This window comes from Taeniopygia guttata, chromosome 5 (assembly GCF_048771995.1).
Source record: "Taeniopygia guttata chromosome 5, bTaeGut7.mat, whole genome shotgun sequence".
NCBI classification, from domain to species: Eukaryota; Metazoa; Chordata; class Aves; order Passeriformes; family Estrildidae; genus Taeniopygia; species Taeniopygia guttata.
The window spans coordinates 14,107,202-14,129,101 of record NC_133030.1 but is presented as its reverse complement, the minus strand read 5'-3'; the positions used below and the strand labels follow the sequence as shown (position 1 = coordinate 14,129,101).

Below are 21,900 nucleotides of genomic sequence, written 5' to 3'. Positions count from 1 at the left end.
TTAACCACCACTCCAGAGCAAAAGGCCATACAAGAGTTAGTGGGCATTTTCTCTTGGAAATGATTTTCACTGAAGCAGAACATTAAAAGACACTTAAGCACAAGCTGGTGACCTGTAAGGAGAGCTGGTGATATCAAACGCCAGCAGAGGCATTCACTGGTGCACAGTTTCCCCTTTCTCCCTGTGATATAACGAAGGCCTAACTAAAGCAAAGCTGGCCCTGTGTACATAATTTTCATTCCAGTCCTTGGAAGTGGCCCATAAGCATAAATCAAGACATGAATTTCACTCTTGATGTAATGTGCAGCATAGCCATCCTCAGCAAACAAAAGCAGCAATGAAGCAGGGCTGTGCCCCAGGTCCCTTGTTGCTCCTGCACATTGCCAGCACTCAGTTGTGTTCCTGCAGCCACAGGATTGGCTATTTGATGCTTTTTGTTGCTGGAGTTGGGGTCATGTGTGTGTCATATGCCTGGCTCCAAAGACCTTCACAACACAAATAAAAGGAGCATTTAAACCAAATAAAAGTTGAACAGAGATCCCAAGAGATAAAATGGTCAGAAACATCTGTTGAAACCATGACCAAATGAACTGGCTGGAAGTTAAAATATCTGTGGTTCTCAAATCTGTCTCAGCAATAGGTATTACAACAGTGAGTGAGGAGGAAAGGCTTTGTGGAAGACAGTTAATGAAAGTTATCAGAAATAGGATGAGAAACATTTTAAACCAGAGGAATCTTTTTGCTTTTGTGATAAATAATATCCAAGATTTAATATCCCATGGTCTTTCATCATTCACAGTGTAAGGTAGAGACAGCTATTCATTGTATTGAGGGCCAGTTGTCTGACCTTATGCTTCAGCTGCAGTGATACTTGGTTCTAAGGAAGATACTTAATTTATTTTTTTTCCTTGTAAAATAGAGCACTATCAACATTAGATAAAAACATAATAGCAAACAAATCCTCATGAGTTCTGTCCACACCGTGAGTGTGGTGAGCTGGGTGATCCTCCCAGAACAATGCATTTCATTTCACACAGAGATATCTGTTTAGATACATATTACATCTAAGAGACACTGTTATAAACCCTTGGTTTCAGAGCTTTATGAAAGACATCAGAAGCAAAATTGCAATTGACTATTTGCAGCCCAACTGTTGTTCTTCACACAACGCTTGTGTTAAAGTTTTATCTATAAAAACTTGAAATCTGCTTTAAAGACAATATTCTTTATGAATATTAGATCATATGAACAGTATAAATGCAATGATTTTATTTAACAACAATGATTTACATGCTTTTTTCCACTTTATTCCAAGGAAAATTAGCAGGTAAAATCTGTGAAAGTTCTGAGAGATTTCCCATATCTGAAGTGAAAACCTCTGGCAAATTAAAACACAATCAATTAAAATTGGGCCAATCAAAAGATCATCTGTGCTTTATCCTAGACAGCTAGGGTGAAAAAAGAAGTGTCACTAGTTTTAAGTGTATAGAATTCACATATCAAATAATCTTTTTTCTCAGCCTCATCATTCCACAGGGTGTTGGAGTAAAAGTGGTACTGGCCCATCATCCAAACTATGGATGCCAAGAATTACAGCTCAGCATAGAACGGCTGTAGAAAACAATGGAAAAAATTTTGGTCAGCCAGATCATACAGACACCCAGATGTTTTCTGAATCAATTTCTGCCTCAGTCACAGAAGTAATAAGACATTCTTCGATGAACCAAATAATTGGGATAGAATATCCAAAACAGCAACTGTAAAATAGTTATCTCCCATCAAAGGAAGGAATTCTTCCAGTCTGGCTCATCCCTACAGATGGGTCTCAGTAAACAATCAAATTAAAAAGCAATGTTAAAAAATATCTCCTTACCTTAGAAAATAAGTCAAAGCACCCCAGGCGGCTGATGACACAGTAAACTTCAGGTAGGCGTGGGCCCTTTCCATTGGGCTGATAACAGCAAAGAGAAGATGGGAATTACACATTAATGTGGAGCCATGAGGAAATACACTTCTCTCTCTGACCACACAGTTGGCCATCATGTGACATCTCTCACTATTTGCTGCTCCAACAAATAGCTGCTCTTGGAAAAGCATCATATTTCTTCCATAAGACAGGAAACCAAAAGGCACAGATAGAGCTTATCCCCTTTGGAAATCACAGCCTGTTGCAGCTGCCTCCCAGCATGGCCCCAGCATGCAGCCATAAAAGCACATGGAACCAGGGCTGTAACTCATGCCTCTGATATCCCTGTGCCCTGCTCCTGCTGCAGCACAAGGAGCAGGGCCACCCTGGGACCAGGCGCTGCAAGAGTAGAGGTGCAACATTAAGGGAGGCCATGATGGCCTTAAGTCCCCACTCCCTCACTCCATGGTGCTCCAAGAGAGCTCAGCCTACAGAAAGGGAGCTCACAACCTAAACAAAGGCAGGCTGCATGAGTAAATCATTAACTTCCTCAGACCAGCTCTTGATAAACATGAAACTCACGTAACTTAGACTGTGGCAAGTATGAATCAATGATACACATCCCTCTTACCCCCTCCCCAAGAGAATCTGTCAAGACCATCTGTGGATGTGACAGCCTGGGCAGAGAGTGAGAAAAAGGGATTTGTTTGCTCACAGTGAACTTATGAGACTTTTTAAGGAGTTGTAGAGAAAGGATGACAACTTGTTAGGATAAACAACCTGCAGGTAGTGTTTTCTTACTCTGTTTTTCTGTTCTTCTCAAGGACAGTTTGTAAGAAAGATGTTTTTGTTAATTAGCCAATCAAGTAGAATGTGCCAAAACTGTCTATAAAAGAGGAGAGTTTTTCGTATGGAAGCTGCTGTTGTACAAACCAACCTTCTAGTGAATCTGTGTCATTTCTTGCTCAACGGTGACAAACATCCTCTATAACCATCCTATAAAAGGTTTATCCTGGAGAAGCAAATACTATCCTGCCTATTCCACTTTTCTTTGTCTCTTTGTTGGACTCTACTGGTACTCAGCTTCCCCATGGAGTATCTGAAATTCACATGCCACAGAGATGACAATCAAGAGAAACTGAGGGGTAGCTGTGCCTTCTAAACCTGAATATTGCACTCTAGACTTGGACAGTCAGCAGGTGCCTGCCTGTTAGAATAAAGACCACAAAAAAATACCAAAGCTAAGTGAATACAGATGAGTCTATTTCTGGATCCAAACCTGCTCACTACACGTCACATCTCTGAAAAAGCAGAGTCCTTTTTTGTCCATATTAGGTATAAAATCCTTTCTAAAGGCACTGAGTGATTATATCAAGCATGTGGGATTTTGGTTAAAATCATTGTGTCAAATCTGCAGGAATGCCGAAGCCATGCCAGGAGCCTTGGACAGCTCCCAGCCAAGAGCTGTCTCACTGAGTGCCAGTAAAAACATCACATTCCTGAGTCATCTATAAGACCAGAAACAATAACTGCTTAGCACTTACTCCAAGTTTCTCCTTTATGAAATATCATTGCTTTCAAATGCCTTAAAGGCTACATGTCTGTGGGAGCTGGGATTCTTCCCTCCATGCTCTCACTGTGTAGGACATCCTTTTTTGTTATTTTAGAGACCTTTTCCTGAAAACAGCAAAGCCTCACAGAAGCACACACATTAGCTGTAAGAGCAGCAAGCAAAAGCCTTGAGCAGAGCCATTCTGAGGGGCAAAACTTCTCAAATTTATAGCACTGGCAACCCTTCACATAACCTCCCCTCTCAGCCATCAGCTTACACTTCACTTTAGATTGATCTAAAGCACCCACTGTGCTTTAGTTTACTTTTTCCTGGGCAAGAACATCCTTTGGGACATGACACTCCTGCCTGGACTCCTCCCTTGTCACTAGGGGACACTCGGGTCTGCCCATCAGGACCAGTGGAACCTCCTCTCTTCCCACAAGGGAGCTCTCCCAGGTTGCAGGCTGATCCCTGCAAGGTAGCTACACAGTCTTGGAGTCATGTTGTCCATCCAAGACTCATTCCTGCACACAAAGAATAGGTCCAGATCAGGACAGCAAAATGCTAAAGTAGCCCAGCTGAGAGGCACGTGAGCAACTCTGCCTTGGTGCACTGCACTGCTCCTGAAAGAAGAGAGATGGAGGGGATGATGCTTTGGGTTTGATTTGCTTTCATTTTTGTGGAGCCCTGGATATTTTCAGCCTTAGTCCAGAATCATGAAATGAAAATACAAATGAGTTAACAAGACAGTTTCCCAAGATGATGAACATAAACTGACAAGAACTTGGCTGAGATGAAGAAGTCAACCTCTGGGCTGGTCCACACGTGGCTCAGGAAAGTCTTTTTTACAGTGAGTTTAATCTGAATATTACTGACTAAAGCCCACTCCAAAATCTTTGGCAGGAGAAACAAGAGGCTTTTGCTCCAAAAACTAGGCCTGCCATTTTTCTCTTTGAAATCTCACTCCCTGCCCACGTGCTTGGATTCTGTGGATCCTTCAGAGATCTCCTCCCAGTCTGCCATAGCACTGAGCTGTGTGAGGGAAGTGGCCTTTGCAAAGCACATGCACTAGCCAGCATACCCAGAAACAGAGATATTCCTTAATGGTGCCAGGAATCAGAAGAATTCAAACACTTTTGGAGGCCAAAATCAGTTTCTATGGAGGCTCTTGATTCCTTGTTAGGGCCAATCCAAATTCTGACCATGAGAAAACTGTGGGTGTTGTAAATCCAAAAGCACTTCTTAAAGACTTCTTGTTCTGCAGAACATGAACTTTGGGCGCCAGAGCACTCAGTGTACACAGGGCTGTCAAACTGCTTGGGCAAGGGCAGGATGGAAGGAAGCAAGAAGAAAAAAGGGTTTTCCAATGAGTTTTTTGCAGCTCCATAAACAGTCTGCATCCCACGGAAGTTGCTCTCACACTGTAACGAATGCCCTTCTCCTGCCCCCCAGCAAATGCAGGACGTCAGGTTAGTCCCACCTAACAACTGCTTTCCCTGTTTTCAGGTACACACTTCACATTCAGGCATCTGCTCCTCCATGGACTCCTGGGACTGGCTTGTCTTAGCCTACAAAAGTGGTGGAGCATCAAATTTTATGTGAGAGGGAAGAGAAGCGTAGGATGAAACAGCCCCTGCAAGGGTGCCCAAATCATCTCTGCTGCTGACATGTGCACTCACTAGAAAAGCTGTTGCAGAATTGCCTTGGAGGTATCAAGATGTAACTGGAAAATTTCATGCTATCTATGGAAATGCAGATTGTCTGCTGTGGGACAATAGGTTACATTCCATTCTAATCCTGTTCCAAAATGAAACAAAACAATATAAATACATTTAAAGGGGATACTGTACAGGATTTGTAGAACAAACAAAACATAATTGTCACTGTATCCCTTGAGGTAGTTTTGGCACACAGACCCCAGAAAAGGTCTGGAAGAATTTGAGATCTGAAGGAAAAAAAGTGGAACAGTTTGTTCATATCACAAAACGCCAAAGGAGAGCAAGGCTGACAAAACAATTGTTCCCTAAATGCAGGAATCTGCACACCAGACCCTGCAGAAGAGCAGCCAGCCATCCTCACAGGATGAGGCTGCCTGGCCCAGCCAGCCATGCAGCCTGGAGCCAACCAGGGTGCCAAATGCTCCAGAAGGTGTGAGACACCTCTTGCTGGGTATTACAAGAGCATCCCCCACCAGGACAGCTGAGGAGCATTTTCCAAGGGATTAGCCTCACAGCAGTTAGTTTGGCTTAAAGTGGAGCAGTTTGTAAGAATTTTAAGGGGGTTTCATGGCACACACTAGTGAGGCTGTCCCACTGTGCACCAGCTTTTGCAGGGGACATGAAATTGTTACACTTCATGAGCACAGCCAAACCCTATGGAAAAGGCACTTCAGGTAAACACCTCATTTCTTCCAGCAGGACAGGAGGAGGTTGCAGCACCCAAATAAAAGAAGATCTCTGCCACTTTTGCCTTTTCCACAGGTAGAGGAAATGCTGAGCTGTTTCTCTGCAGCTTCCAAAATCCCCTCTCTTTCTAAGCCCCAGTTTTGCTCTTAGAAGAGCATGGCCGGATTTGCCCCACAGAGGGCACAGCTGGTGAAGTGCACTGGCATCACTCCTTCCTTTCCTTGGCTGAGGAGGCTGCACCAGTAGGATGAGACATGTCAGCTTCTCTATGCCAGGGTTTGGAGCACAAATCAAGCAACCTGAATTAAGTGACTACCCAAGGTGGCAGCAGCAGGTCTGCTTTATAACTGGCTTTATAATTATTAGATAGATTTAGCAAAGCACTACTTTTTTTCCCTTTTTCTTTTTGCTATTTGATTGATTTTTGCCTTATCCAGTGGAGGACAAAAATCTCCAATGCTGTCTCAAAACACCATTGTATAAAAGCATGCACGATTGATTTAATTCTGTTTCTGGTATTTCCTAATTTACTCAGCCATCTTTTGCACCAGCTGAAAGTCAGTGTTCTATTTTTATGCTGTCCTTAATGTAGAGTGAATTTCACTGAACTTTAGATGAGTAAAAAAAGCCTATGTTAATGTTTCATTGAAAAGCTGATTCAACATTCCCGTGTATAAATCTCTTTTATTGTCACTGGTTATTTCTGTTCACTGTCACTGGTCTCAGCATGGTCCAGGATCAACCATTTGGCATTTCACAGAGGCAAGCTCTGTGCATGATTACAAATGTACTGACATTCTCAGAAAGATAAAAGTCTTAAACCACCTTTACCTGGCAGAGTGAAAACATTCCATAATTTTATTCTATCCAACATTTTCTGAGGTTTTGTTATTTTTTCCCCAAATAAGACTTTATAATCCTTTTAAATGACAACTCATTAAAAAAAAATTGATTTGTACTGCTGCCTCACATCTTGTTATGCTTATTTACACCAGCAAGGATGAATTCTAGGTGCTTTCCTTGTTCATCCTTGAGTTACCCCCTCACCAGCCCTAGATTTACTGCAGCACAAGCCTTCAGTGACATTTCCTGCCCACACATCAACCTTGTTGTGGTCCCCTGTGACACTGCTTTATACAGAGTGAGTCCCTGTGATGCTACCTATGGCAAACACTGCCCCCAGAACTGATAAACAAGTTTTCTGTTATGTTAGCTTAATGAAACTTCTTACAAATAGAGGAACCACACACAGCAAAACCTCCCAGACAGAGCATCTGCTGTCTACACAGCAGGGGCTCTGCCGTGGACAGAGAGCAGGGGAAGGGCAGGGTCAGGCACAAGCAGCAGTGCAGGACAGAGGGGGCTGTGCCAGTGATAGGGAATTGCTGTGCTGGAAGCTACTGAAGGCAGGTGTTCCCTGCCTGAAAAGGTGGGAAATCAGAAGGGGAAGGGAGGGGAAAGTGCCAATGTGCCTTACTCTTTGAGAGGGGGACCTATTTACAAACTGCTGCAGACATTCATTTGGCACACAGAGTCAGCCAAAGACTCCTGCAGCATCCAATATCCATAAAAGCTCCCCAACCCAGTGTGGGCAACAGCCATGAGAACATGACAGGAGCCAAGGCTCCCCACCCAGGCACTCACAAACAGCTCCAAACCTATCCAAGAGGTGCAAGGCAAGTGCAGGGACAACCAACTGCTTTCTGCTTTGCTGCCATCCTGTCAGGTGTGCAGGATGGACACCAGCATCCTTCTTTGCATTGTGCTCCACCTGCCTTAACAAACTCTGCAAGCCTCTGAGCAGATTCCTCCTCCTTAATACACACACACTGCTGTGCTCTCAGTTTATCAAGTGTCCAGGGATTTTCCAGGTGATGAGACAACACTGGTTGTAGGCTCCCCACCTCACCTATTGACCACCCCTGGTCATGGGGACTGAAAATTGTGTGAGAAACCAGATTTCTCACTGCCGGCACCAGTCTGTTGCATGGCTCTGAGCTGTAGACTGATGACACAGCGCTGGCAGAGTCATTTGAGATGTAAGCAGCTGCCTAAGAGATAAACACTACACACAAATGTTTAGAAATACCAGCTTTGCCTTTGTTTCCAATGTTGTAGTATTTCTGATTGTGCTTGAAAGTATGTAACATAAAGAATTTATGAAGTAAGTGCTCACACAAGAAACTTTCCACATTCTCAGAAACTTGCTACAAACCTTGGGATCTATCGGATTGAAACAGCCATTACAAATTCTTATCTTAACATGATCTCCTTACCTTTCCAAATTTCAGAGTGAGAAACCCTGTTTCCTTTCAAAACCATGAGAGACACCTTCAGTTCAGACTGCAGTTTTGAGATCCTTTTCAAGAGAATTCTGCCCTTTGAAGTGAGGGTGATGTACTCACCAACAGCCTCCTGCAGTACCCGAAGCGCCGGCTCCCATCCTCCCCAGTCAGCATGAAAGAGAAGGTCTCACTAGGAGAAAGGGAATTGCCCATTGTAGAGATTATATCAGAACTACAGCATGGCTACAAGGTAGATCACTTAGCAAGGCACACTCATCAAGTGAGAGATGCTACCCACTGGAAGGTCTTAGGACATACCCTGTGGAAAAATTCTGTCAGCAGTATGGTTAAGGGACAGCCCGGCTGTCTGAGTGTCAGTGACTGTAGAAGAAATAGGAGAATCAGATTTTGAGGGCAGTATTCCAAATCTCCTTTACCTTTAGTTCAGTCCTGTCTTTGGACTGAGCTTTGTTCTTAAAGGAAGAATCTTAGATATTCTCTGAGAGTGGAGAAATCATTTTCTAATACAGAAACAACATAAATTTCCAAAATCCAACTCATTTTATGTCTCTGCCTAGGACAAATACCATTTGTGACAGAGCAGTGAAACAACAGTTTTACAGTAAAACAACAGCACAGGTAAAGGGATGAGTCTGTGAATTTATGCCTGGGCTGTGAAACATTCCTGACTGCTTTGCAAGTTTTAAACAGCATTAAATAAAACAATTCCTGGTGCTGAAATGCTAGGGTTTGTACAATTATAGATGTCTCTGGGGAGACTTTAATGCAGCCTTTCAACACATAAAAGGGGCTTCTAAGAAAAATGGGAATACACTTTTCAATAGGGTCTATAGCAATAGGACAAGGGGTAATGGTTTTAAACTAAAACTGGGTAGATTCGGACTAGATCAAAGGAAGAAATGTTTTACAGTGAAGGTGGTACAACACAGGGACAGGCTGTCCAGAGAGGTGGTGAATGCCCTGTCTCTGAAAGCATTCAAGGTCAAGCTCAACAGGGCTCTGATCAAGTTGAAGATGTCCCTGTTCATGGTAGAAAGGTTGAACTGGATGACCTTTAAAGGTCCCTTCCAACCCAAATCATTCCATAATTCCATCCTTTCTGCCTATCCTGTTACTCTACACCTTTGGATCAACCAGTTATCACATGTCAGTACAGGGGAAAAAAAATTATACATTTTTTGAGGTCACTTTGAAGGAAAGAAAATGCAAGCCTGGCTCTCCCTTTCCTTGGCCTTCTCCTGCAGTCATTCATGTCCAGTGGAAGGAAGAGAGGGCTCCTCTGCTAGGACGGAGCACAGCTTTAAGAAAGGTCTCAGACAGCAACATTTTGAGCCAAATGAAGGGGTATCCTGCAATGTTAGACAAGCACTCTGAGGTGAATGACTAGGGCAGGGGGTGGGCAGGGCCCCATCCTTTTTAAGGTTTATTTTAAATTATTCCATTTATTCTTTTGAGTTTAGCACTCAGAGGAACTTTCAAGCCTCTCCCCCTCAGCCAAGGTCTGTGAGGCAGGCAGAATAGGGAAGGAAAAGAACACAGAACTTCAAAAGAAAGAAAAATTAAATACAGCTGCTTGATCACAAAGTGGCCAAGACTCAAACTGCTGCTTCCTTAATTGGGCATTGACGAGGCTGAGGCTGTTCCAGCGCACTCCAGCATCATTCCAGCACCACTCCATGGTGCAGAGGAGCTCTGGAGCACTCACCTGCTGTACTCAGACACAGGGAGCCAGTCCTTGGCATCCGGGAAGCAGAACTGAGGGATAGCCTTGAGGCGCTCCTCCGCTTCCCGCATCTGCTTGGTTGGTCGCTCCAGCTGCGGGAGAACAGCGAGGTTCAGTCAGCCCCTGGTGTCCCTTCCCACCCCTGCTCAGGGCCAGGCTCACTGAGCAGCTCTGAGAGCCAGGGCCCATCACATTGTCCTGTAGTTGTGCTTGGCAGAGTGAGGCACGACTCCAGGACAGGCTTATAGCTGCTTGTACAAGAGAAATAATCACTGCTGAGGTTTTACATTTTTTTAATTGTCTGAAACTCCCTTGTTGTATGATGGCCACTTAAAACACAGCCCTAACTCAAATACCTTTCTGCTGCAAGAGTGCAAGAAAAATGCCAGAGATCAGCAAAAGTCTTTCCATTGACTTCAGCGAGTTTTGGAACAAATCCTAATATAGCCAAAATGAGTTAAAAGTGAAATATTTAGAAACTGGATTTAAACACAGTCTTTAAAGCATCCACCATCAGGCCAAATTCTCCAGCTCTGGAAAAGATATATTTGAAAACAGGGACAGCTTCCAGTTACCTTCTCAATGCCCTTTGCTTTGTAACAGATTGCTTTGGAACAATTCTGAAAGCTCAGTTTAAGAACTGGATTTCTATTCACTTTTCCATTTATTCACTTTACTGATCTTAGAATAAGCTGTAACAGGAATTTTTTCTTTTACCTTGGGAAACTGGTATGTCACTTCTGGGAGGTAAGTGTTTTTAGAGGGCTTCTTTTTCAGGGACACTACCACAAAATACTCAAATAACTCCCGCTCCTGCCACTCAATCAGCTCCAGTTCCAGGGTTCGATAGCTTGGAGCCCTCTTCAGCATTGACTGGATGTGTACAAGGCGCTGGGTATGAGCTGGCATTTAGAAAGAAAAGGGAATAAAAAAAGAGACAGACCATTACCTGAGACTGTAATGTGTTTGTGTAAGCCACAGCCATTCACAAACCACTTTCAATTTGCTAGAGTATTACTCCAAGCATGTTCTCCTTTCAAAAGCAAACCTTCTAGTTAGCAAACCTGTAGTATCTCTCACTAATTGCACCCATAAATCAAAACTCTCTCCAAGTACTGAAGTTATGCAGCACTCAGTCACTGAAATAATTTGCAGTTCATAACTGGTACCCTGGCAAAGGTCTGGCTTTTCTTCACACATAAGACTGGATTATAAACCCTTATGTGGTTGTGCAAATGCACTGAGGCCTGCAGGGTGACACATCTGAGGCCTGGCTTAACCCAGTGAAAAACAGTTCTGTGCCCTGTCCCTGCACAGCACAGCTTTCTGCTACACACCACATAAGGCAAGCCATGGAATAAACTCCAGGGAAGGGGGACAGGGAGGAAAGGAAAGATGTGCCAATTGCCTCCTGTGGGTTGCTATGTTAGGGCTATCATAGGGGATGATCTTAGATTCATGGTCATTCATGAAGGCAAAGATCCAGTGACTTGTTGCTTGACACCTATGGAAGACTGGTCATTAACATCACTACCAGTTCTGGTACACCAAAAAAACCCCAAAACCAGCCCAGTAAAGCAGCTCCCTGCATGCTCTTCCCCAGCTCTTCACACAAGCTTCTCCGGGCAATGGCAAAGCAATTATTAGCAGCACACCTCAAACCCTTCAGGCTCTACTCACTGCCACTGCCCACAGCTTCCAAAGGCTGACTGGCCCTCGTGAGAGGGAAATAAGGGATCATAAGCACTAAGGGAAAGCCCTTGATGGCCAGCCCTCATACCTCTGGTTCAACAGAAAAAATTAGAAATTATTTTGATAAAGCACTTGGGTCTCAATGTGACTGCACAGGTGAGGAAGTTAATCCCCAGAACAACCTGCCTGCCCTGCCTAGAGGCAGCCCCACACTGCAGGGCACTGCTTCACGTTTGCTAGGGGGGAAACCAAAGAGCCCACCCCACCAGATGGACACCCAGTGAGTCCTGTCATGCTACACGTGACAGGGGGGTCTTCAGCTGATGATGCCCTGAGAGCATCAGTGTAAACACAAAGTCACTCAGGAGCAGTTGGTTAGAGAGACATCAGAATGAAGATCCTCTGTTCCACAGCAATGGGGGAAAAGCCTCCCAGTTTCAGGGAGATCAGAATACCCTCCCAGTAACATGAAGGGGCCAGGCTCTGTGTACCTTCTTTCATGGTCTATGAGAACAAGCAACCTCTCTATTTTCTGACACAAAGGGAAACAGAACTGCAAGTGCTTTTGGGTTGGTACAGGTAGACAAAGGGGCAAGGAGTCATTTTCCACACATCACTGCATACATACTGCATACAGCCTGTTTTTTACCACCACCTATCTGACACAAATCTGTTTCCTAAGACAATGTTTTCCAGAAAGTGCTGCTGCATGTACAGCAAGCAGGTGTCATCTGCAGTAGGTAGACATGGATGATTGCCCCATATCTTATAACAGCTCCACACCCTTGTCTTTATTACCCCTCACCTACTAACAACATGATGGATTTTTAGTAAAGAAATCTGTTGCTGCTGTCTTCAGCTTTTTTATAGGCCTATTTCTGTACCAGGACTTAGGAAAAGGAGAGACTAATTTAGTGGGCTGGCTCAGGCAGAGTTTGTGCAGGTGCTGATAAAGGAATTTCTACAATTTGGAGACTGCAGACTTATAAAAGAGTCTAAGAACCACAATGCTGGATCAGACCCAGATCCTTGCCTCCAACAGCAGCGAGCAGTAAACACTGAAAGCAGCATATGAATAAGAAAGGAGCATCTTTATCCAATCCCATCCCTCTAAGCCTGCACCCAGAAGTCAGTCTGGAATAGATCAGTATCTCTGAAGTGGCTGACAAAGCCAATCTATCAAAGGTCCTGTTCTTCATTAAATGACACAGTTGCCAAATCCTTGTTAGATCTTCACAGCCCATTTTGTCCTTGCTTTCCACGTTCATGCTCCTGTTGGAGCTTTGAGAGCTCTGCAGTAACGGAGCTGGGAAGCTACAGAAAATAGAGGCCATGGACAGGAACAATGTGCAGCAGCAGGAGAGCACACATTGATAGGGTCTGGGACAGGGTCTAACTAGAAGTCACTGAAGGCTGATCCCTTACCTTTAAACCTCTCATCTGAGTCACTCTCACTCTCGCTGTTCTCATCTGTAGAGGACACAGAGGCATCAGTTAATGCAAAACCAGAGCAAATAAACGCAGTTCACTGAGCTGCAACTGGGAAAAATCCTATCTCACATCTCTGAGCCTTGTGATACACACATGCACTTCTCCTCAGTCTTAAAATATCTTGAAATAAACAGTTTGAATGACTCCTTAGGTTGTGTTTTCCTTGGATTTACTTTCAATATTGCTTTAGTGTAAGAACTTCATTTTGATGAAAGGGCAAAATTTATTCTCCATTACAGCAACCGTTTGCACTGAATCCCCATCTATGCTGAGCTGCAAAAGTGACATTTGGAAAATAGGTCTTAACCCTTTAGCTTCTTGTTTTCAGTTGTTTGTTTATGTGGGTTTTTTTGTTTTTTGGGGTTTTTTTTAAGTCATGCAACACTTGAGAAGTCAAAATAAGCTTTATGAGCTTTGCCTGCCCAGGCAACATCCCAATCACCAGAACTCACCAAACTAAGTTACAGTTAACAGGCAAAAGTAACCATATGACAAGATGTGTTACTGAGGGCTTGACTGAAGCCCTATTGTATTCCTACTAAAAACAGGGTTTGAATTTCATTTTTGGCCCCTGTTTTTCCAGAAGCAGTCTGAAGCACAGGGTGAGTTACACACTGTGAATGCCAGGAAAAAGCATGCAAGAACTCCAGGGTCAAAACTGTGAGTTTTGGTCAAAACTTACAGTAAATGTGGACTAAAGAAGAAGCTGGGTAAATTAAGATGACCATGGGATTAACAGGATACACAATATTGAAATCTCATTTATTTTTAGCTCATCCCCATCTTCTCCTCTTGCAGAGAGAAAATTATCATTGTTCACAGAAAAAAGTTCTAAACTAAGTGAAGTCCAGATGTGGAGGAAAGAAGGAAATTGATTATTCCGTAGCATTCAAATGGATTCACTGAACCCTAACACATGCACCATACCTCGTAGGGATGCTGTCTCAATATTGGACATAGAAAGTTTCTTCAGTCGTTTTTTCCCTCTTTTTGCACTGTAAATGGAATTGATTCTTTGGACAAGCTGCAAAATAAGAAAATGAGAAATCAGTAAGACTAAACATTTTTCTGCCAGGAGACTTATAATTAATGCATTAAAACAAAACATGGATGATAGACCAGCTAATGCAGATAATAACTGCCTCAAAAATATCTGAGATGATGGGAAATATTAATGAGATGACTTGTGTTTATTGCCTTCAGCAAGAGGCTGGGATTACTAAAAATTCAACATTAAACAGAATATTATAACTTTGGGAGAGCCTCAAATATGTAGCAATTAATCTTCATGATGTTTTATAGGTCAGGAATAGTATTTTTCATTCCACAGCAGATTTCTTCATAGAACTATAATACAGTTTGTAAAAGCTGTTTCACCTCAGCTTCCAGAGAGAAATAAACTGAGTGAAAGGATGCAATTTGCTATAGATACAGCAGAAGGGCAGTAACAGAGCACAGACTGAAACAAAACCTTTTTAGGTTTTCCCTCTAATAACTAACACTATCTCAATTTTAAAAAATTTCTATTCTCCAGGAATATGTGGTCCTCAAAGGTAAAGTAGTAAGAAAATAGCAATTATCACAAGATTTGCAATAAAATTGTGAATGTTCATATGCTGAAATCAGAATTTCACATTAGGAGAATATCTGTCCCTTCAATTTAAAAAAAAAGGTACAAAATTAACATTTTGTAATTTTACATTAAAAATTAAAATTTTGTGAGTAAAACTTGCAAAGTAAAACTTTAAAAGATGCTCTCTAATAAGAACAGGAAAGAGTTGAATACACAGTAAAAATCAACTTTGTTCACAAGCCAAAATGAAGCATATTGGCAGTTCTCCCCCTCTCTGCTTCTATTGTATTGTTGGTTTTTTGGTTGTTGTCTTGTGGCCTGGGTTTTTTTTCACATTCAATTTTGAATTGGAAAAACTCCTTAAAAAATGAAAAAATATGTTTTACTTCAAATCCATCAAGACAGCATGGTTATCAGGATGGGGTCAGTTGTGAGTAAATGAAGGGAAGCCTATTTGGCTAATTAGTTATTTTCCTGGAAACAAACAATGGGGAAATAAACCACTTTAGATGTTGCTGCATGTTATAAATAATAATTGCTTGGCCATCACTCATTCAAAATCTTAAAGTTATAGACACAGCAATGCTCTGGTCCACAGAGTTTAAAGAAGAGTGTGGAAAATGGAACTGCCTTAAAATCAGTTCTGAAGATGGCCTTTAGATGCTTGCACCTCTTAAAGAACTTGGAAGTTATCACTTCCAGGGAAGGGATTTTGATCTAAATGTTCCTTTAGGGTACAAAAAGAGCTTTCAGTGATGGCTAAAGGCTGCCTGTTGGAACCCTGGTTACTGAGAATTTTAGACTTTCTGTGTGACAGGAACTGACCCCCAAGAGAGCACTGCATTTGACCTGAGGCTGTGGAGAAGGCTTCTGAAATTGAATGATAGAAGTGGGATTATGGGTGTGGAGTTTGAATATGAGTGTGTAATATCACATGGTGGAAAACTCAGAGTTTAAGGTTTTAGTATATAGCTAAATTTAAAGCAAGATGGAGGTTTTAGGGCAGAGGCCAGTCCTTCTTCTTCACCTTCTACTTCATGGGTTTGGGTGGTTTTGTGTAATTGGATAAAAAAGCCTACCTTGCAGGCCACAGGTGGCTGGTTTAAAAGTAAACATAATTTCGGTGTAATTTCTTAACTGGACAGTTTATCCTTAAAAGGCCGTGTAGAGAGAGATACAAGTCCATTTTTTAGTTTGTTAGAGTGAAATGCTGTAGAACTCGCAGTTTGTGAAAGTGTGATATAGATAAGAACTAATAAACATCTGAATCTGAACAAGAAACACACATTTAATCCCGACCCTGGCCCAAAGAAGGTAAGACTCAGGAGGTGCCTAGAAATTCACAGCCAGGTGAGCTCTCCTGAGCACAAGGCTGGCGGCACGCCGGTACCTTGGGGATCCTCCTGGCTCGCCGTGTGGACAGCAGCTCGCTGGCAGTGCTCAGGCTGTCCTCGCTGAGGCCGGAGGGGGATGAGGCGATGCCCAGCTGTGCCAGCAGCAGCATGTCATCGTGGCTGTGCCGCTTGGGCAGCCGTGGCAGACGGTGGCTCTTCCTCTCCGACCAGTTCCCCACGCGCAGGGAGTGGCTGCTGGCCTTCGAGGGCAGCTGCGGGGACAAGGACAGCGTGAGCTCTTCTCTTGGCAGCACCTGTGGCACCTGGTGTCACACTCTGCCACCTGTGACAGAGCAGTGGCTGCACAGGGACACCGCACCAGGGGAGCCGCCACTCTGCAGGATGTGTGTCAAGGTCACAGTGAAAGGGACAGGGGTCAACCTCCAAGACTTTAAAGGTCAAAGAAAATAAACAACACCATTTCTGACCTGCTACATTTCCATTACATCCTGCCAGTTCTGTGAGCCCTAAAATCTAACTTGAAGGCTTGGCTGACAGCAGTGCACTGACCCAACAGGCCTGGTCCATTCCTCTGACTTGCAGGAGTAAATATAATGAGTAATTACACGATTTATTGTAATATTAATTCAGCGCAGAAGTAATAACTAAAATAGCAAATTCATGCTGTTTTATTCAAGAAAAATAAAGTAGAAAAATCAAGTTTGTTCTATTTTCATGGTGTTAAAAAGTTTTAAGACCTGACAATGTGCAGAGGTGCAATTACAACTCTCCCTACATTCCCAAAAAACTCCCTTTAAAACATGAAACTGTTATCACTACAGGGCAAAGGGAAAATCTGACCGAAGGATTAAGCACCAGGTAACATCTGCCTATAAAAAGCTGGGGGTCTTTTAGAGCAGTCCTAGGAGCAGCTCTGCCCAGCCCCAGGTCTCTGCCTTCTCCTCCCAAACACTGTAAAGAAGCTTCCCCAGCATGTCCAGGAAAAAGTACTATTGTGTCAAGCATCTGTCATTTGGCATTTACTAACATACTACTAACATTCAGCTCTGTTACAAGCCATAAACCTGCAGCAATAAATGTCACATTTATTGTCTGACTGATTGCAGTAACATCCTACCTGGAATTAAGCACAGGTGTTTCTGTGGGGAGGGGTTGCATCACAAGTACAATGTCATCATAAAATATTCCTTTCATACCTGATGGCTTCAAAAACTGAAAATAATCAGTGGGAAAAGAAAAGACACAGGGATTCAAAATGACCACAACATCAATGTTTCTGAGGTCTCTGCATGCCACAGGTTAGCATGCCAGGAAAACTGGTGGTAGTCTATACTTTATTGAAAGGAATTCTTTTTGGAGATGATTGTTGGAAAGCTTGCTGACCTTCTGATCTCTTCCATCTTGTTTATCAGCATCCATGACTGAAAAGTCATGTTGCTAACCCAGCTTTGTTGCTATGATGGAAAAACTGGGGTGATAAACCATTGCCAAAGCTACAATTCTTCAGGAAATTCAGACTTTTCTATTTCTGGTCATTGGACAATTACCCAGGCCCAAAGCTGACCCACTCTTAGTGTCTCTTCATTTTAAATATCAGCACAATGTCAGTGCAGTTATGGCAGGACTGACTCCTGTCAGGGCACTCCCACCAGCATTTCAAAAAGAAGCTACCAGAACAAATCCAGCCCTGTTGCAAAGAGTACCAGAGAGTTCTTCTTTGCCGAACAACTTTACAGAAGGCACTTAAATCTGTAAATTCTTCAGGAAGAATTAAAGAGAACACTGGCCAGTACCTTCCTATGGCTCTGTATGGTTCCCAGCCTATTGGCACTCCCTCAGGAATGCTCTGGATGCTACACAACTCCTGTAAACACACACAGTGCCAGAAATAGTTGTTATGCACCATGTCCCTATATGAGGGACATTTCCCTATTATCTTCATGACTGCAGTGCCTGCTTCTCCTTTCTCTGCCTGATGACTACTTTCCACTTGTTCCTTTTCCAGCAGCTTTGCTGAAGTCACTCCTGGTTTACAGGGGATGTGCTAGGAGCACACTAAGAATCCTGGTGATGCTTCTTTTGGATTGTGATGTTTGCATGCACACAAAGCAAGTGAAAGAAAATGCGTTCAGTTTTTTTTTCTGGGTCCCTTTACAGGACAAAAATGTAAATTGTTGTGACTTTTTGTTCAACAGCGAATTTTCTGTTAATTCAGTGCACAGTGAAGTTCATTTAAAAGGTGTATTAAATCTCAAAATTAAGTATGTGTTGAGATTTCGATTTTTCCTTGTGAATATAGTGATCCCATAAACAACAAAGCAACCTGGTATTTCATGGTGTTCACAAAACAGGCTTACTTTGTTAAATTCATCACAAAAGGGAAAGTCTGCCGAGTTCCTCATCTTTCTTTCTATGCTATAAACACAATTTATACACACTTGTTAACTGCAGACACTCAGGTTTTTTTCTGACTATTTTATTATGCATGGATTTAGTCAGGGCTTTTAGCTGGCATTCCTACAATAAACATGCCACACTACGAACTCCCCACGAGCAGAGTAACAACACAGCGACAAAACCAGCAGCTGACTTCTGCCCTCCTGTCCCTGCCCGGCAGCAGAGGCGATTCCCCGCGAGGTGCGGCCACACGAGGAGATCATTTGGGTGCAGACACAAGTGAGAAACAAGCAGAGGGAGGGTTGTGCCGGGGCTGCGGGGCCTTTACCTGCGGAGCTGCCGGGTATTTCCTGCTCTGCGGCGTCCACATCCTGTGCAGCGAGTCCAGGGAGTTCTCCGACAGCTGATGGGATTTTCGCCCCCCGTGACGGCCTTTCAGCTCCACATCCTCGTACGGGTTTTCCTTGGGTGACTCGCCTGCACGTTTGGTTTTGGTTGTTGTTTTTTTGTTTGTTTTTTTTTTTTTTTTTTTTTTAAGGAAAGAAAAACAGACAGGAATGTAAAATTAGAAAAAAATTTAAAAATCATGTGAACCAAGTGAAAGGCTTTTAAAAAAGCTCCTCAGCTTTCAGCATGACTCATCCCTCTAGCTGCAGCTGGAAGTATTTGGAGAAGAACTTGGCTATGAGGTCGACAAGTTTCTTTGGATTTTTTTTACTGTGCCCTCTTCCCCCCCCCCCCTTTTTTTTTTTTTTTTTTTTAACTAAGATGTGAAGATTTCACAAGATGTGCTTCTGAGCATCCGCAGCTGTGGAAAATTTATTGATATATAAAAGCTAAGGCACTTAACTTCTTGAAAGTGTATCAGTCGATTTTGTAAATCTGTAACAGCCACTCACAGGGTGAAATGAAGACCAATAAATAACTGTGCTCAACACACCACCCTCAGACACAGTAAGACAATTCTTATTTGATGCAACCTTAATTTTTCTCTTCTCCTGAGAGGTGGAAAGAAAGAATAAACACTCCAGCTCAGCCATTCCAAGAAACAAGATTGAAAAGACAAAAGGAGAAGAATTTCTGTCCCAACCATTCTGCATCCTCAAAGTGTTCTTTAAAATATATCCTGTCTTCAAATTAGGCAGCTATTCATTTCAATTTATGTCCCATTCCTGTCTCCCAGAAGGAAACTCATCCTGCTAGTAATATATAGAGGCTTAACCAATTAAACACTAAATATTACTTAAATGAAAAATACATTAAAAAGCAGACCCCATTCTTTAGAATTTTTACCATTTGAAAACCAGAATCAAAATTTATAGTCCATATTTGACCGAGATCCAATACACACCATCTTCTCAAAACTCCTGAACTTAGCAGACCTCTGACTAAACAAAGTAGCATGAAGATGAATGAGTGTCATCAATAAAATTGACATTTTGTATGCATTTTTTCAAACAGTTGGTAATCAGCAACTGATTTAGAGCTTCAGGTTTATCAAACACAGTCATTCCAGTTTTCCAACCATCTTGAACAGAAAATCATCTCAAAAAAAAAAAATCGATCTACTCAAATTCAAGACTTGAATTTACAGAAACAAGCAGGAAGTTAAAAGCTTTCAAACCAACTTGCTTTTGGCTTTATACCTAAAGGTGACTTTAAAACCCATGGGTTTAGTGCAATATATGTATTGCAATACAAGCTATTTAGTATAAGAAATTCAATTCAGAACTGAGAACAGAAAGCTCCAGCATGGTTCATTATTCCCAGTGTTGCAGAAAATATTCAGAGTGTTGAAGGAGATGACAGCTGGAGCATAGGTGTTTTCAGTGAGAGCAAGGCCTAGGTTAACACAGTCTGTGTGACTACCAGCTATGTTGTTCTAGGCAGACTAAATTTCCTTATAGTACAAAAGAAAACAAAAGCAGTTTGTGCTTTCTACTTGATTGTTGAGCCTGGAAGTGTGAGGCTACTTGGTTCATCAATTACAGCCCCAAGAACTTTTGCTGAGCAAGTTCACATATTCACAATACAAATAAAAATACAGTTTTGCTTCAGTAGTGCATCATAGTAAGATTTCTAGTCAAACATAAGCACAAGAGTGAATGCTTTAGCTTTGTTCTAATTAGAAGCTTGAATCACTGCTGCTCTTGAAGAATGTTTGACTTGGCAATCACAGCTTATTATTTCATCCAGAGGGAATCTGATTCTAGAGGCTGCACTATTGTTTTGGCCCAATGCTCATGCCAATATGGAAAGAACACCCTCAGGTGTGTGAGGTACATGAAAAAAGCCCTTTTGATTAGTGCAATGAACAGGATAAATCTTAAGCAAAGATTCCTAGAAAAATGTAATGCTGTGGAGGACTATAGAAGTGGTTGATTTTTCCTATGGGAAGAAAAAATAGATATAACACCCTGATTCTTTTACTTTAGACTCTACAGCTCTAGAAATTATAATCTTAGCAATGAAAAAGAGTAAAATTTGCAAAATGCTGTTACTTACAGCTGATTGGGCTCTAGTAGTGTCATAAAATTTCTTGTAAGTCCAAGTCAAGTATAGGTCAAGCAAGCATTTTAAAAAGGGATTAATAGATTTCAAAATACCCAGCTACATGAGACATGGCTCAAACATGCACTTCCTTGTGAAAACAAATGTTACTGTATTGGTCTACAGAGTATTCAAACTCCCAGGAAGAAACAAGCCCATCAGTGAAAAAAACCCTTTTTACAATATAAAGCATTTATAAATGTTAGGGGGAGTCTCTTTCCAAAACAGAATGTAAAACAGAATTGCTTTAACCAGTCAAACTCAACATAAATAATGTTGACCTGACATATTAAGTATAGAAGTGGGCCCAGAGAAGTCTTGGATGAGAGAAGAGGGAGGAGCAAGGAACCATGAGGAGAGGCTTTTTTTTCCGAGTCAGAGTCTCTACCAAAAGAGAGCTTGGGCCAAATTCCTCTTCAGTGTAATGTGAAGGTCAGAGGAGACACCACAGGGATTTTAACCCTTTCCCCTAGAGCTGTGAGAGCTTCTGCAGATGACTGCTTTGCTGTTCAAGAACTCTTGTGCTTATTCTTTCTCTTATTTGCTTTAAAAAAAACCAAAAATTATTTCAGGGTTTGGTTGTTTTTCTTTTTCCACTTTGAATTAATGCCTTAAGATCAAATACACTTCACCACTTTTTTTTTTCCTTTTTTTTTTTTTTAAGAACCTCCCTCTACACCAAATCTCTGATAATGAAATAGTCTGATCCATCAGAAACCACCTGGCTTTGCTGACATAAGTTTTGAATTAAATATTTGGTTCAAGTTGTGAACTAGAAGAGACAGACAAACTATCTCCTCAGCAATTTGCAACCGCCTTTTCTTAGTATCTGCTGTCCCTGGGAGACACACAAAAGACCAGATATGCAAAAAGAGGCAGGTCAGACTGGTTTCTGTACAAGTGACAAAGAATCAAAGGTGTCAAGTAAACAAAAAATGCTGAAAAATACC

The 21,900-nt window shown here is 42.2% G+C and overlaps 1 protein-coding gene across 17 annotated transcripts in view; it reads right to left on the bottom strand.

Moving 5' to 3' along the window:
• The window catches only part of DENND2B (DENN domain containing 2B), a 155,040-nt gene that overhangs the window by 26,388 nt on the left and 106,752 nt on the right, over nucleotides 1-21,900 (bottom strand). For all 17 annotated transcript variants that reach the window (XR_012056233.1, XR_012056234.1, XR_012056235.1 and 14 more), the window contains 8 exons: nucleotides 18,729-18,877; nucleotides 16,039-16,254; nucleotides 14,003-14,099; nucleotides 13,010-13,054; nucleotides 10,610-10,794; nucleotides 9,875-9,984; nucleotides 8,269-8,338; nucleotides 1,874-1,951 (listed from right to left, as the gene is read on the bottom strand). Coding sequence is in view for 14 of the 17 variants with exons in the window: in XM_072929630.1 (XP_072785731.1) it covers nucleotides 1,874-1,951; nucleotides 8,269-8,338; nucleotides 9,875-9,984; nucleotides 10,610-10,794; nucleotides 13,010-13,054; nucleotides 14,003-14,099; nucleotides 16,039-16,254; nucleotides 18,729-18,877 (950 nt within the window). In the remaining 3 variants the exon portion in view is untranslated. The remainder of the gene's footprint in view (nucleotides 1-1,873; nucleotides 1,952-8,268; nucleotides 8,339-9,874; nucleotides 9,985-10,609; nucleotides 10,795-13,009; nucleotides 13,055-14,002; nucleotides 14,100-16,038; nucleotides 16,255-18,728; nucleotides 18,878-21,900) is intronic.